The sequence below is a fragment of the Opisthocomus hoazin genome, chromosome 27 (assembly GCF_030867145.1).
Source record: "Opisthocomus hoazin isolate bOpiHoa1 chromosome 27, bOpiHoa1.hap1, whole genome shotgun sequence".
NCBI lineage: Eukaryota > Metazoa > Chordata > Aves > Opisthocomiformes > Opisthocomidae > Opisthocomus > Opisthocomus hoazin.
The window spans coordinates 9,632,917-9,648,118 of NC_134440.1; the positions used below are offsets into that span (position 1 = coordinate 9,632,917).

The 15,202-nt window shown below is 68.9% G+C and overlaps 2 protein-coding genes across 3 annotated transcripts in view; one reads left to right on the forward strand and one right to left on the reverse strand.

Moving 5' to 3' along the window:
• Positions 1-58: 58 nt before the first annotated feature.
• Positions 59-10,128, reverse strand: TJP3 (tight junction protein 3). 2 transcript variants are annotated; one of them, XM_075444457.1, is made up of 21 exons: positions 9,904-10,128; positions 9,396-9,495; positions 7,511-7,699; positions 7,301-7,425; positions 6,973-7,075; positions 6,330-6,783; positions 5,925-6,028; positions 4,846-5,008; positions 4,666-4,756; positions 4,367-4,431; positions 4,114-4,192; positions 3,845-4,001; positions 3,344-3,452; positions 2,681-2,900; positions 2,164-2,360; positions 1,850-1,945; positions 1,474-1,544; positions 1,090-1,395; positions 771-995; positions 491-543; positions 59-353 (listed from the first exon to the last, which is right to left on the reverse strand). In XM_075444457.1, exons 1-21 carry the CDS (start codon positions 10,068-10,070, stop codon positions 254-256), a joined length of 3,174 nt encoding a protein of 1,057 aa, XP_075300572.1. In that variant the 5' UTR covers positions 10,071-10,128; the 3' UTR covers positions 59-253. The 2 variants fall into 2 exon arrangements, with proteins under 2 accessions (XP_075300572.1, XP_075300573.1); XM_075444458.1 differs by lacking the exons at positions 9,396-9,495; positions 9,904-10,128 and adding an exon at positions 7,791-7,848.
• LOC142364509 (uncharacterized) overlaps positions 10,069-15,202 on the forward strand; it is a 27,029-nt gene continuing 21,895 nt past the window's right edge. Inside the window, exons 1-3 of the mRNA XM_075444113.1 lie at positions 10,069-10,204; positions 10,540-10,731; positions 10,818-11,018. Of these exons, the coding sequence (XP_075300228.1) occupies positions 10,069-10,204; positions 10,540-10,731; positions 10,818-11,018 (529 nt within the window). The remainder of the gene's footprint in view (positions 10,205-10,539; positions 10,732-10,817; positions 11,019-15,202) is intronic.

A 15,202-nucleotide genomic window follows, 5' to 3' on the forward strand; every position in this document is an offset into this window, starting at 1 on the left:
GCTGCTCGGGTGTCCCCTGCGCGCTGCCAGCCAGCCCGCACGGAAACGGCCCGTCCCGATCAAAACATCCCTTTTATTCCAGCAGCAGAGGCCGTGGCCAGTGCGGGGAAGGAGCGGGGTGGTGCAGGGTGCAGCAGGATTGCGCCCAGCCGGGCCATGGGGTGCTGCGTGGCACTGCCTGGACTGTCCCGTGGAGCCGGTGGCGGGGGGCTGTGGCGGGGCTGGCCCGAGGGGACAGTGGCCGGCGGTGCCGCTACACATCTGTAGCTGGGCCCCACTCGTAGCCTTCCTCCTCGTCCGAGTCATCCCTGGCTCGTGTGAACCTCTTCCTCACCGCGTCGTGCTCGTAGTCCCTGGGGGACAAGAAGCCGGGGTGGTGACGGGTGACAGAGCCAGCCCCCAGCTCGGCAGGGTCCCGCCAGGCAGAGCCGGCACCGACGGCCCCGCGGGCCCTTCCCCAGCCCTGAGCTGGCCCTGCGGCGCGGGGTACCTGATGCTGTCGTAGCGCTGGCCCCGCTGGCCTTGCCACCGCTGCTCGGGTGCCTGCGAGAGACCGGAGATGGAGGGGGCAGGGGCAGGGGCAGGATCTGCGCCCCAGCCTGGGGCTGGGCTGCCTTCCCCGTGGAGAACCACAGCTGGGCACGGATGCGCAGCCGGACCCTGCAGCAGCTAGAGGTGACACCCTGCCTGCGCCATAGGGGACAGGAATTGGCCCCCATGCCACCCCCCTCTGCCCCGCCAGCCCCTCGGCCCAGTATGGGGGGCCCTACCTGCTCGCTCAGGCCCTGGCTCGGGGACGTCTGCGCTGGCTCGGAGGAGCGGGCCAGCCCGGGCTGGTCGTAGGCGTCCTCTGCCTCGCCGTCGGTGTAGGCGCCCGCCTCGCCGTCCGTGTCGTCGTAGTCGCTGTTGGCGTGGCTGTCGCAGGTCAGGTAGCCCGAGGCCGCCGCGCTGGGCGGGTCCAGCAGGTCCAGGCTGTCCTCCAGTGACACATCTGCCTGCGGGGTGGGGATGGCGGAGACCTGGCACCCTGGGACGGGCGCGTCGCCCCGGCGCAGCCCGAGCTGTGCCGCAGGGACCCGTGCCCCGTACCTGCTCCGCTGCCATCCAGACAGGCTGGCTCTGCTGCGTCCGGATGATGTCCTTGATCGCCTCGTACCAGGCGTCGCTGCTGAGGCTGACGGTGGCGGTGAAGAGGTGGCTGCAGTACTTCTTCATCTTGCTGGCCTGGGCGTAGAGGCGCCGGGAGCTCTTCCTGGAGTCGGGCGCCAGCCACTGGCGCATGGCCTTGATGCCCTGCCGGCTCTCGGGCTGGCAGAACACCACCACCGGGTAGTACTGCACGTAGTTGAGGCGCTCCACGGCTGAGGGCGTGATGTCCAACAGGGCGTGCTTGTCCTGGGACGGGGCACGGCCGTCAGCCCCGCTGGGGACGGGGACAGGGACGGCTCCGAGGACGCAGGGACGGTCTCTCACCTTCTCCGCGATCTGCCGCACCGAGTCCAACTTGATGACCTTGGAGGATGCCCCGTCTCGGGGCACGCTCGCTGCAGGACACGGGGACGTGGCATGAGAGGGGCAGGGGGAGAGGGGGCATCTCCGGCAGCCCCAGGCTGGGTCTGGCCATGCCGGGCCCCGGGGCTGTGTCCCTCAGGGGGGGCACGCCTGGGCCCTGGCTGGCATCGTGACGCACAGGGACAGGGTGAACAAGTCCCGGGAGGCGTTGGGGTGTCACGGGGAGGGGGCAGTGAGGCAGGATCGGGACAGGGCCGCAGTGAAGAGCTCCCACAGGTCCCGGACACCGAGGGTCCGGCTGCCGGATACGATTTCTCCCAGCAGGGATGGCACTTACGGGCAATCTCGAACAGCTCGGGCAGCTCCGTGCTCAGCTTCTGCATGGCGATATCTGCGATGGGGCCCAGGATCACCACCGGCCGCTTGAAGCTGGCTGCGGGGAGAAGACAGCCCGGCTCAGGGCGGCTGGGGGCGAGGGCAGAGCTCGCAGCACCCAGGCGTCCGGCCCCGCTCCTCGAGGTGCCCGGGGGCCTGCGGCTCGCCCCGCTCCTCCCAGGAGAGCGGAGCCCGCTAGCACCCGCAGCAGGGCAGCCCTGGGGCCAGCGTCCCCTAGGTGGGTCTGGGCGATGGGGACGCAGCCCTGGTACCCACCTTCCTTTAGGACCACCCTCTCGTACGGCGGGTAGCGGCCCTGCTTCGTCAGGGCCGACAGGTCCTCCCGGCTCTTCCGCAGCATCTTCTTGACTCCCCGCAGGCCCCGCAGCTTCCAGAACTCGGCTCGTGCCCCGGAGGGGTTGGCACCAGACGTGGTTTTCAGCACCGACTCCAGGCTGGCGATCTGCTCGGCCCTGGGAGGGGAAAGGGCTCAGGACCTGGAGCCTCCGGACTTACCCCCTGCTTTGTCTCTCCGGGCTCCACGGAGCGGGGCAGGAGAAGCCGGCATCCCCACTCGGTGGCATGGCCACATGAGGCTGTGGGACCCTGGCCAACCAGAGCATCAACTGCCCCATCACCCCTGAGAAGGGGTTTCACCAGCTCACGTTTCCCGCTGCTGCTCCACCAGCCCTTGCCCGGCCTCTTACTGGGCCCACCACCCACGTCCCCATCTCACTGCAGAGCCATCCCCCGGCTCTGCTCATCCCGGGGCCATTCCCAGCTCCATCCCTACCTGCTCTGGTTGGGGATGATGCCCTTGTCCTGCTCCTGCAGGTCCCTGCCCACGCGCGCAGCCAGCCAGCTCCCCAGCCTGCCCCGGTACATGGTGTCCAGCACGTGGAAGACGTCCCCCCGGACGAAGCTGAGCCCCGACGGTGTGTCCTTCTCGAAGTCAAAGTGTGTCCGGATGTAGAAGGAGTCCCCCACGCTGGACGAGATCACCTTCCTGTAAACTGGAGCGCAGGGTGAGAGGGACCATCAGGGGGGCTGAGGAGGAAGATGCTGGAGAGGAAGGTGCTGGAGGGGTTTGGGAAGGAGCTGGGCTGGCCGGGGGCCCCCACAGCAGCCCTTGCTGCTATGGAGGGCAGTGGGGACACCTTTTCCTGCTGCGGCTCTCTCGGGCGTGCTGGGGACAGCAGGACCTGACCCCCAGCGCACAGGCCGAGCCATGGTGCCGCAAAGCCCCCGCGCTCGCGGATGCAGAGGCACAAACGGGGCCAGGGTGGCCTGGTGCCCTCCCATCACCTCTCTGCAGGAGGAGGAGGGGGCTGTGGGGATGAAGGACCACCCCGCGGGGGCAGAACAGGCCATGGAAAGTCCAGCAGCTCTGATGCGTGCCCAGAAGAGACAGAGGATGGAGAGGCACGAGCCCAGGCTGAGTCTGGTTGTCACTCACTGTCCTGCTTGCTCTGGGTCCGCAGCGTGACGTCCTTGCCCGGCGGCAGCCTCATGAGATACTCCAAGGCCTCCTCGCGGGTCAGGTTCTGGAAACTGGTGTCGTTCACCTGCCGTGGAAAAGCGCTCGGACACGGCCGTGCCAGCGGGACGGAGGGCATGGGTGCCCGTGGGGGTCCCAGGGACGGCAGTGCCCAGGGCAGGGTGGGAGAGGGAACAGGTCCCTGTCACCCACGTACCCGCCACAACCCCTGTTAACCCTGGGGAGGGCCTCTGGGCTGGCCGGGGGGGTGCCTGGACCCCGCTGGGTGTTAGCAGGGTGCCGGCAACAGGACCGTCCCCTCGGGCAGTGCCCACGGAGCCAGCCTGCTGGCTACGGCCCACGGGCACCAGCGCTGACCTGAAACGGTGCCCAGCAGGAGAAATCCAAACCCCGGGGAGGGGCAGACCCAGAGGGACGGGGCCAGCCGCAGCATTCGGAGCTGCTCCCGGCCCCGGGTACCTGCAGGATCTGGTCCCCTTCCCGGACGCCCTGGCTGTCGGCCGGGCTCCCCTCCTGCACGCTCGACACGAAGATGCCCACGTCGTTCCCGCCGGCCAGCCGCAGCCCAACGCTCTTCGCCTTCACGAAGCGCACAACCCTGGAGTCGGCGCTGTACCTGCCACAGGGATGGCGCGGTCAGCCCAGTGGTGACACGCCAGGGACAGCACCGAGGGTCACCGGCCCTGTGCCCGCAGCTCCCCGTGTCCCCCAGCCTCCCACCGACGCACCCGTCCTGGCGGGCAGCTCGCGCAGCGGGGCTGGCGTGAGGACTGGGGCTGCCGTCCCCCTCCGCGGCTTCCAGCAGGTCTGCAGGGAAGGAGGCCTGGTCCAGGCGGTGGCGGTGGCTGCGCCGCTGCCGGGGCAGCCGAGGCACCGGGAGACCCGGCGCAGCTCTGCCGGGGGGTTCCGACCACGGAGACGCAGCAACCCAGAGCCCACGCAGCGCCCTTGGCTCGCGTGGCCTGATCTGAGCGCGCTCACCAGGGCCCCGAGCGTCGTCCACGAGCGCGTCGGCCGCAGGGGCCCTGTTCGGTCGGCTCCTCTCCCTGGAACAAAGTTGGGGCAGATTTAGGCCGGTCGCAGAGGCAGGCGCTGGACGGGCACGGGCAGGCGATGCCAAGGGGGCGGCGGAGCAAGCTGGGGACAAAACGGCAGTCCCACCTCCCGGGTGACCCGGCCCCAGGGCGGAGGAGAACCAGCCCCTCCAGACAGGCAGAGAAGACGGGGAGACCCGACGGGGGAAAGAGGGGCTGGGCAGACGGGGACAGAGTGGGGCTTACGGTGGCGAGCCCGTCCTGGCAGCAGCCGGAGGTTGTGGAGAGGCCTCAGGGGACGGCGGATGGGACAGTTCAGAGTCGATGTCAGAGATATCTGCAGCGACAGGAGGGGAGATGCGTTAGGGACTGCCCAGTCCCTGCGCTGCGTATTTGGCCGCTGGCCCCGTCACCGTGTCCCCTCACCGTCCATCCGGGAGCTGTCGCTCTGGCTGTCTTCTACGTCGCGGATGTTGACCAGGAACTGCCGGTGGTCCCGGAGGACGAGCAGGGTGAGGGTCCCCTCCGTCCGCTCGATGAGCTGCTGGGTGTCAGCCAGGGACATGTCCTCGCTGGCCACCCCGTTGATCTGGAGGGGGCAGAGCGGGAGGCCTCAGGGCACTGGCTCCGGGGAAAGCCCCACGCCAACGGGACGCTCCGACTGCCGCCCTCGGGTCCCTCCGCAGCCCCTCCAGCCCGGCCCAGCTCCCACGGCTTCGCCCGGCTGGGGCTGCATCCCCATTCCCGGCTGCCTCCCTGTGGGGCCTCATCCTGCACAGAGGAAACAATTTAGCGATGCTAATGAAGTCCCACCCTTAGCTGCAGGGTTCCCTGCCGCGAGGCCGGGGCTGCAGAGACCCGCTCAGACGCTGCCTGAAGCTCAGCTTTACTTTGACCTTGGCCCAGCGCTGTCCTTCCACGCGCCAGAGCGGTGCTGGGGAGCCAGGCCCCAAGCGCGCCGTGGGGCTGCGATCTCCCCGAGGTGCAGCAGCTTTTCCCACTGGATTGCTGGGATGAAATCCCTCCCGTTTGCCCTGGCGTGGCTTTGGCCTTGGCTCCCAGCAGCCATGGCGCTGGCTGGCCCACGTGTGCAAACGAAGCATCTCCCTCCTCCTCCTCAAACACCTGAAGCATCGTTTCACCTGACACAGCCCCAACACCTGAGCTCCCCGGGCCGACCGCTGTCATGGCGGGGACATGCGCGGCGGCAAGGCACCACGCGCCGTGGGGACAGTGAGACGGATGCGATCCTGCCGTGGCAGCGGGACGAGCCACCGTCCCCGGCTGAGCGCCGCAGGGCTGCCTCACCCAGCCAGCCGGGCATCACCGGGAGCTGGTCCCCAGAGCCCGCACGTGACCCCAGGAACGGCTGGGGAGCTGCCTGCAGCCGAGCTGCCACCCCTCGCAGCCAGCCCTCGGCTCGTCCCCTGCAGTGACACCAGCCAGGGGACCCGCAGGGGTGGGGGGGATCCCCAGCAGCGCGGTGCGCCCCGTGGGCCCCGTACCTTCAGGATGAGATCTCCCTCCTGCAAGCAGCCGCCCTTCGCCGCCAGCCCGCTCTCCACTATGTGCTTGATGAAGAGCTGACTTCCCAGCTTCAGGCCGTACTCTGCACCAGAGAGAGCCCACGGCAGTGCCAGAGCCAGGCAGATGCTGGACCCCCTCGAGGTCCCCCCTCCCCACATCCCCACAGCCCGTCCTGGCTCCCCTTGGGACCGTAGCAAGCCCCAAATCTGCGTTCTGCAACCCTGGGCTGAGGCCAGGCGGGTTCGGTGCACCCAGCACGGCACGCACGGGCCTCTCGCCGCTGCAGACCCTGGCACCAGCCCTGCCATCGCCTCCTCCCAGGGGACACACGGCCACGAACGAGACAAGAAGGCCCAGGGACAGAGGGAGCAGGGGGGCCTCACCTTCATCCTGCTTCTGCTTCACCAGGACCGACGTGATGGGCTTCGCCAGGACGTCCTGGCGTGGCAGCCGCTTGAAGCCCGACACCAGGGCCAGCCCGTTGGTGTCCTCTCCGTGGCCAAAGCCGTTGGCAGAGCGGTGCCGGCTGTAGCCCCTCCGATCAGAGCCACTGCCAGGGCTCTGCCTCCAGTGGCTGCTGTCCTGGCTTCGTCGCCGGCTCCGGGCCACCGACCTGTGGTGCCGGCGGTCGTCCCGGTGGTGGCCCGAGCTCCTCTCGCTGGACGAGTCCCCGTCATAGCCCTGGCTGTGGTCCAGGTCGTCCCGGGAGCGGTGCAGGGCTGGATCGGCACCGTGCAGCCCACAGTCCTCGTCCAAGTCACAGCGCCGGGGGGCGGCAGGGGACGCGGGGCTGCTCTTGCTCGCGGGGAGGTGGACTTTCTTCGATCTTTTCAGTGTCTGCAGGTGGAAAATGAGAAGGAGAGGATGGTGAGTGCAGCTGTCTCTGCCAGGAGATGTTTCTACCGCAATTTCCAAGCCCCAGACGGGAACCACGGGTTGTGTGGGACAGGGGAGCTGGGATGGGGACAGGCACAGTGCGGTCCCGTGCGCAACGCTGGCCCCCGTCCCACCGCGAGGCACACTCACGATGTTGGCGGTCTTGCCACAGGTTTTCAGCGTCTGGATGGCGAAGGAGGACGAGACGTTCTCCATGGAGAGGCCGTTCACCATCACGATGTGATCCTTCCTCCTGGGAGGGAAAACGCAGCCATGGCTCTGCCCCAGGCGCAGCCCCCGGCCGGGGGAGCTGGCGGGAGGCGAGGGCAGCCGTTGCCCCACGGGAAGCCCGTCCTGGCCGGGCAGGGTGGCAGCAGCAGCGCTGGCCCTGTCCCAGCAGGAGTGACTCACTGCCCTTCCTGTCCCTGCTGGCATCGAGGATCCCCCCCTCCATGTCCCCACATCCCCATGCACTCACTGGAGCCGGCCCACCGCCGGTCCCCCGGACACCACATCCGAAACGACCACCGCTGTGTCCCCGGTCACCCTGTTGGGACGGTCCCGACCTCCGGAGACGGCGAAGCCAAAGCCTCGGTGAGCGTCCTAGCCGGGACGGACAGAGGGGGGTCAGGCAGCGCCGGCCCCACGGACCCCGTCCCCTCCTGCAGCCACCCTGTGCCGTGCTCACTTTGCTCAGCGTCACCGTGTGCTGCTCCCAGATCACCATCTCCTCCATGGTGGGCACCCACCAACACAACCGAGGGAGGGGGCTGGTGCCGGCCGGCCGGTGCAGCAGCCCCTGCCTGGATGCCGGCGGTGCAGACCGGCTCCGGCTCCTCTGTGCAGCCACCGGCCCCTTCCTCAATCCCACATCGGGCTGCAACGAAGAGCAGAAGCAAAGCTGAGCCGCAGGCACTGGGGACCACGAGGGTGCAGGGACAGAGCCCCCACGCTGCCCGGGCACCCACCGGGGACCAGGACTCGCCGCCGGGACGAGGGACGGCATAATCCTGCACCCGGGCCGCAGAAACCGCCGCAGCTGGGCGGGCTGCAAGCCGGCGAGCGCCGAGGGCAGAGTCCGGGATTCCACTCTGCGTCACGAGCCATCGAAACCAGCCCGAGCACCCACCCACCAGTGCTCGACACGTGCCCGGGGGGTGGCTGGGGCTGGGCAGGACCCCGGTGTGGTGGCACCCGCGACCCTCCCCCGGTGCCGGTAGAACCGGTAACAAACGGGAGACCCCAGCATGGCGGTGGGGCTGGGATCAGCGAGCTGAACTGGCAGGTCCCGTCCCAGCCAGCCGGTCAGTGCCTACGGGCTCCTGGGACACCCAGGAGTGACACGGTGTGAGCCACAGCGCCAAGCGACCCCGACCGTGGGGCAGCCAGAGCACCCCCTCCCCGGGGTGACGGCTCGTCCGCTGCGCCAGAGCCAACCCCGCTGCTGCCACCGCAGCCCCTCGCTGTCCCCAGCCGGCTCCCACCGCTGTCCCGTCACCGGGGCGTCCCACGGCAGCAGCGGTCTGGGGCGAGGGGACAGCGCGGGGACGGCGGCAGCTCCCGCCTCGCCAGCCAGCGCAGGCAGTGCCCGCGGTGCCGCCGAGCCCCGGCCCTGTCCCCCGTCTCCCCCCGGGACCCGGCGTCGGGCCTGCCCCGAGCCAAAGGCCAAGGCCGGCAGCCGGAGGAGCCGGCTCGGCCGGTTCCCGACAGAAACCAGCCGGCGCCCGCCGTGCCCCGCCGGGAGAGGCAGTACCTGGGCAGAGCTGCCCGCGGCCCAGCCCGGCGCTGGGCACCGGCACCACGGGGAGCCCCACGCGCCCGGCTCTGCCCCACGCACGCGCCGTGGCCGGCGTCTCCCAGGGGTTTCAATGCCAAGCGGAGCCCGGGCTGCACCGGGGCAGCTCGTCCCACTGCAGCGTCCCCGATGCGGGGCCGTGCCCAGCCCCGGGTGACACCGCCGGCAATGCCCACCGCGGGGACAGCAATGGCTGGGGACATTATTCATCGGAGAGCGACGCACCCTGCCCACCCCAGCCTTGCCCCACGGCCAGCCCCAGCACCCACACCCTGTTTCCCAACCCCCTCACTGACCGGGGTCCTCAATCCGGGACCCCGATGCCTCGCCGGGATCCCTGCGGGGTCCCTGGTGTTGGCCGGTGCTGCAAAACCGCTCGTCCCCTGTCTGGTCCCGGCCATGTGGGACCGCAGTCCTGGATCCCCCCAGGAGCTCCCCCAGCCCAGCCCCACCCACAGGGCAAGGGGCCGATCCTGAGCCCCCGCGCCTGGAACAGGGGCTCTGGAAGCTCTGACCCAGCCGGGGTGTGAATCCGTCGGACGCAGGCAGGTCCTGCCGCCCTCGGGGCGTGGGGCTGCGGCGCCGGGGTCCAGGACCCCCCCCCCCCCCCGGGATCTTCCTGCCAGCGGGGCAGGACCCCAGGAGAGTCACCGGGTCCTGGAGCCACCCAGCGAGGGACAAAGCGTGGCTGGTTCTCCAGCCGAAAGCACGGCTGGGTGCCCGTCGCCAGCCGGGAAGCGGGGCCGCAGATCCCGGGGGAACGGCGTTAGGCACTCACCGAGCCTGGGATCCGACCAGGAAGGAGCTGAGCTCCCGGGCTGGTGGCAGCGGTGTCACTCCTGGGTGCCTTGCGTAACCCTTTGTGGCCCAGCTGCTGCCTGCGGGGCGGAAGGAGGGGGAAGGGGGTCCCGGGGCAGCTTCCCGGGCACCGCAGGGGTCACGGGGGGCTGTGCCCCCCACTGTGCCAGTGGCTCAGCTGCCTCCGCTCGCCCTCCACCCAGCCGTGAGCAGGGACAGGCTCGCAGGGCACTGGGGGTGGCGGTGCCTGGGGAGGGGGCTCCTTCCCCCCCAGCCTGGCCCTCTCCAGGGAGGTGGGGGGTCTCTGCGTGACCCCCACTGCCCCGTACCCCCAACCCCCCCAGCAGCCCGGCTCGGGAGCTCCAGGGGGACCGAGAGGCTTCACCCAGTGTCCCAAGAGGGGACAGGGATGGCGGCCAGCCTGGGGCTCCCACTCCGGGGCGAGGTGACCCCGCTGACAGCCGCCGTCCCCTCTCCCCCTTCCCCACCTGCGCCCCAGCCCAGCGCCGTCCCTCTCTCCGCGGGGTCCCGTCGGGGCAGTGACGGCCACCAGCTCCACGCCTCGGCCCTCCGGGGGTCGGGCCCCACTGTCGTGGGGGGACCAGCTCCGGCCGACGCCCCCGGCCACCAGCCGCCAGCCCGGCGCCGGGGCCATGGCCCCGCACCCGCACCGGGACGCGGGCGAGGGGAAGCCGAGGTGCCCTCCCGGCCGGGGCCGCCCCTACCCCGTTCGGCCCCCGGGGCCGGGGCAGGCCGGCGCGGAGGGGCCGGCCTGGGAGAACCGGCGGGGCCGGCCGGCGCTGCCCCGCACCCCGGGGCGCCCCCCCGGGCCCGGGGCCGCCAGGTGGGGCCGGGGAGCGGCGGCGGGACAGGGGGAGGGGAGGCGGCGCCCGGCAGCGGGAGGGCCCCGGTCCCGCGGGGGGCCGCGGGTTCTCCGCCGCGGCGGGGCCCGGCACGGGGCCATGGGGACCGGGGTCCCGCCGCACCGGGGTCCCGCGTCAGGCCGGCCCCGCACGGGGCACCGCGCCCGCCCCGCCCCGCGCCGCCGGAGCCCCGCCCCCGCGGCCATAGCGACCGCCAGGCCCCGCCCCCTCCATGGGGGCCTGCCGCTCCTTGGTGCGCAGGCCCCGTGCCTCTGCCCGCGCCTTCCAGCCGGGAGCGGTCCCGGCCCCGGCCCTGGCCCCGGCCCCGGCCCCGATCCCGATCCCGATCCCGATCCCGATCCCGATCCCGGTCCTGCAGCTCGAGGACTATCGCGACAGCCGGCCCTCGGGTCACGATTAATCGCGGCCGAAGCGGGCCGCTCTACTTCCGGTGTAGGCCGCAGCCTCTTCCGGCCGGCAGCGCTGGGGCGTGTCTAGCCGCGGCGCCTCCCGCGCTCTATGGTCCGCGCCGTTCCCAGTCTCCTCAGCGGCGGCGGCCGGAGCCGGGAGGAGCGCGGCGGCGGCGGCGGCGGGCACGGGCCTGCCCTGCCCTGCCCCGGGCCTGCCCTGCCCCGCGGCCATGGAGCTGGAGGTGCCCGAGGAGGCGGAAGGCTCGGCCGTGGCGGGTGCCGGTGCCATCACCCCGGAGGGCGGCGCGGGGGGCCTGGACGCGGCCGGAGGTAACGCGCTGCGAGCACCGGGCGGCCGGCACCCCCGGGCGCGTTCCCGCGCGCGTCGCCGTCCCCCCGCCGGGCCGCTCCCGGCTGGGGCCCCCGGAGTGCCTGGCCCCGTGTCCCGTCTCCCTCTGGCCCGGAGTGGTTCAGCCCAGCTGCACCCCCTGAGAGGGGCTGAGTGGTACCTCCCGGCCGGGTCCCCAGCGTTGTGCCGGGAGGGGGGCTCGGAGTGGTTCTGCCCAGCGCCCCCCCCCCCCCCCCTCCGGAGTGTGCCGCCCCCGGGCACCGCGATGTTCCGTCCCACCGCCCCCCCCCCCCATCCCGGCACCCGGAATGGTTCCGCCCTGGGCGCGGGGCTCCCTCGGCTGGGGGCCCGGCGGCTGCGGGAGGGCGGCCCACCCGCCCCGGGGCCTCTGCCCGCCGGGAGCGGCTCAGCCCCGCGCCCCAGCAGCGCCCGGCTGGCCGGCGGGACCCGCGGCCGTGCTCCCCCCTCCTCTGCGGGGGTCCCGCTGCGCTGCGGGGTTCTCGCCGCGGGCCCCCGGTGAAGGCCGCTGTGGGGAGCGGGGAGCGAGCCCAGGCCTGGCAGCGTCAGCCAAGGGCCCGGGGCTCCCGGGGCGGCAGGGTCCGGCGCACGGGGCTGAGCGCGCCCCGGCCTCCCCCGGGCCCCCTCATCATTCCTGGCTCGTTACCGACCCCCGGCCGGGGGCTGCAGCTCTGCGGGTGCCCAGCCCCGCTCTGCTCCCGGGCCGGCAGGTTCCTCCCAGCCGCCCGTCTGGGCCTGACGCCTGCTCCGAGCTGGGGCTGGGGTCGGGCAGCGACCTCCTTGTCTTCGGGCCTGGCGTGAGGAGCGCGAGATCTCCCTAAAGCCGACAAACGGCCGCAGAATCCGCGGTTGTTTCGGAGACGTCGTCTGCCGCGCCGGGGGGCTGGAGGTGTTTGGCGGGGTGCTGGGATTCAGCGGTCCCCGGCCGCCTGGCTCGGCCACTCCGCGCCGAGGGGATGGAGGGGCCGGCTGCGTGTGGCTCGCCTTGCCCGAGGCCACGTTCCCCGCCATGCGGGGCTCTTCTCCGGGAGCGTTCTCCAGCACGGTGTGGTGAGGCCAGTGGGCTTCCACCGTGTGACGCTGAGGGAGCGAAAGAGAGAACCTCGTGCCGCCGGACAACTGAAATGCTGTTTACCCTTCTGATTTCTCTGCCGCCTGTGGTGTTTGGGGAGGGTGGAGGATTGGTGCTGAGGACAAGACAAGGTGTCTGCAGGGGCTGGTGCTCCAGAGGGGTTTAAGCAAGGAGCGCGTGGTTTTTCTTCCCTCTGCAAGTAAATCTGAACTTGCAAACCTGTAGGCCGTCTTACCTTACACTGGTAGTAAAAAAGATGAAACGGAGCCAGTAATCTCACCGATGCTTTGATTTTTGGAGTCAAGTTGCTTACTCCTCGCTTGGCTAGTGTCCAAACGGTGTCGCTCGGCCTCAGCCGCCCTTGCAGCTGGAGCTCCCAGGAGGGCTGGGGACAACGTGCATGATGCCTAACGAGTATTTTCTGGAAGAGAACAAGGCCCGGAGGGCTGGAGGTGGCTCTTGGTGGGCTGTGCTGCCAGGCTCGAGTCGGGCCATCAGTGTGCTCCCCGGGCCTCGTCGCAGCGGATGGGAATGCTGCACGCCGGAGCGACGTGCTGGGAGCAGAGGGGGTTTGTGCTGAGCGCCATCCTGCTTTGTTGGCTGTTTCGAAACTGATGGCAACAAATCCAGTTCGGTGTGCGCCGCGCTGGTGCTTCCGCGGCTGGTTGGGGCAGCGGTTGAGGTGGGGAAGCGCTCCTGACCCACCCGTGCTCCGTGCCGCTTGCCGTAATGCTCGTGCCACTGGTGAAGGATTGCTGGCGTAGCCACAGTCTGCTCCCTGGCTCTTTGCCGCGTGCTGCGCTCTTACGAAACGAGCATGGCGGGGTTAATCCGGCCCGTGAGTCGTGTCAGCAAAGACCTTCCCTATGCGCCCAGTAAATATCGAGAGGGGAGCCGGTCAGTCTGCTGCTGAAACTGGGTGGAGGAGAGGGGCTGAAGGTCAGGGAAACCTTGACCAGAGATTGGCCTGAGGCATGGAGGGTCTTCTGAAGGGAGCTTTTGGAAGTCTCCTGTATGATTTGGGGGAAAAACTCATTTAGTGCCAGCAGCCGGGCGCACGCGTGAACACACAGGCGCAGTCTGTCCATTTCCGAGAACCCAGCTTTGAGGTTTTTAGGAAGTTTTTTAACCCCTGTGGTTGAAAAGGGAGTTTCAAAATCTGCCTGGTGTCAGTGTGCTGTGCCTCCTCCCCAAACTCGCACCCTCTTGCCCTGGGCGGGGGCTGCAGGGGGTGTGAGGGGCGGCGGGCTGGCTTTGGTGCGGGGGCAGAGCTGTCGGCCCGCTGTGCGGCAGCGCGAGGTGCGTGCGGGCTGACAGGCGAGCACCGGGCGCCTTCAGGCTGGGGTCCCCCCACCCCAGAACCGGCTGGGTGAGGAGAGGGCACGTCACCGCCCCTCTGCCCAGGTGCAGCCCAGAGACCGAGGGCCTGGAAACCCCCTTTTCTCCAAGGGCCCTCAAGTTACCGGCGAGCTGTTGGTACGGAACTGAGAGCAAAGCTGCTCCCCGCCGTCTCCTTGCAAGGGTGGAAATTCTCAGCGCGCTGGGGAAGTGGAGTTGACGTCCGACTTATTTCCATGTCTCCTGTCTGCTGTTGCAGTCTGCCTGTCACTTAGGGCTTAGAGCCTGGGTGTAAGCCTCCAGCGTGTTCTTCAGGGTTGAGTTGCTCCGCTTTCGGGAGCTGGAAGGGTTTAACAGGTATTTATGCTCTTGTTCACCAGCTGTCTCGCTGCACCCAGAGCTGGAGGTAGCAAAGCGGAGATGCCGGCCCCAGCCGAGCGTGCTGGGTGCTGGCGGCACCTGTAAGGCCACCTGCAGACAGCACCGGGAGAGCCTTGGTTGCGACAGACGGAGAGCGGTACTGCAGCCCTTCCCTCTTTGCAGCGATAACTGTGAAGTGACTTTTGAAGGGTTGCTGGAAGCAATTTTTTCAGTGAGCAGATTAGAGATAAGCGAAGAATTCCACCCCGTGGGGCACAAGCAGTTCAATCCATACCAACATGATGGAGAGGGGAACTGGAGAGAGCTTATCAGCTTGAGGAAAAGTCAAACGTAAACATTATCCCCGGCGTGATTGTGGTTCACAGCTTAGCTGGACGTCACGTGCCTCTTCCCCGTGAAATGGTGCTGGGGAAGATGATGACAGAGGGAGTCAGCTAGGCAAAAGCAGGCAGAAAAACACCCTGCGCCTTGAACTTTTAAAGACCCCGCTGTTACTTCACAGTCAATAAGTCAGAGCTCAGCTGCAGGCAAGGAGGAAGGCAATGAAAATAGAATTCAGGCTGCTCTGGCAAATTAATTGTCCTTGAAGACGTGAATCGGCTGGGAATAGGGACGCTGGAGCGGTGGGGCCCGGGAGCTGCGGCGGGCAGCATTTGTGCGGCAGGGCGATCTGTATCGGTGTCAGGACAGGCTGGAGAGCGAATCCCCGAGAACCCGGGAAGAAGAATGATTAATCTAATTTTCATTAACTAGCGTTTGGCATTGACCTGTATATAATAGCCCGTTACGGCGCTGCTGGCTCTGCGGCTGGCGAAGCTGCTGCCGCCGTGTCCTGCATGAGAAGCTCGCCGGGCCTCTCCAGAGGGCTCCTCGGGGGACGGCCTGAGTGGATTTGGTGTGAGCAGCGCGTAATTCGGGAACGATTATTGAACTGATTCACTGACATGACGATTATGGGCTCCCGCCAGATGCACAATCTTATTAAATATGATTTTCCCATATAAGGTGCTTGCAGCCTGAAAAGCAGCAGCAGGAATTCCAGCGTTCGCTTTCTTGCTTTCAGTCGCAGCCATTTGTGTCCAGAAATAGGTCTGCCCCGGCGGCGCGATACGCTGACATGGGCGTGCTCATCGCGGGCTGCTTGCGTCTTGGTCACGTTTTATTGTTCCCGTTCATATTTTTGGGCTGCCAGCCGTATTCCTGTAGACCAGGATTAATCTACAGAGGCCTGGCAGGTGCCTCGCTCCCGCCATGGACGCGGTACCGGCGTGTGCGCTGGGACCTCACCGGCACGAGGTCGGTTCCCATCGGTGCGTATGGGAACCGCAAGCGTTACTGGGGTACGGGTCAGAAAAC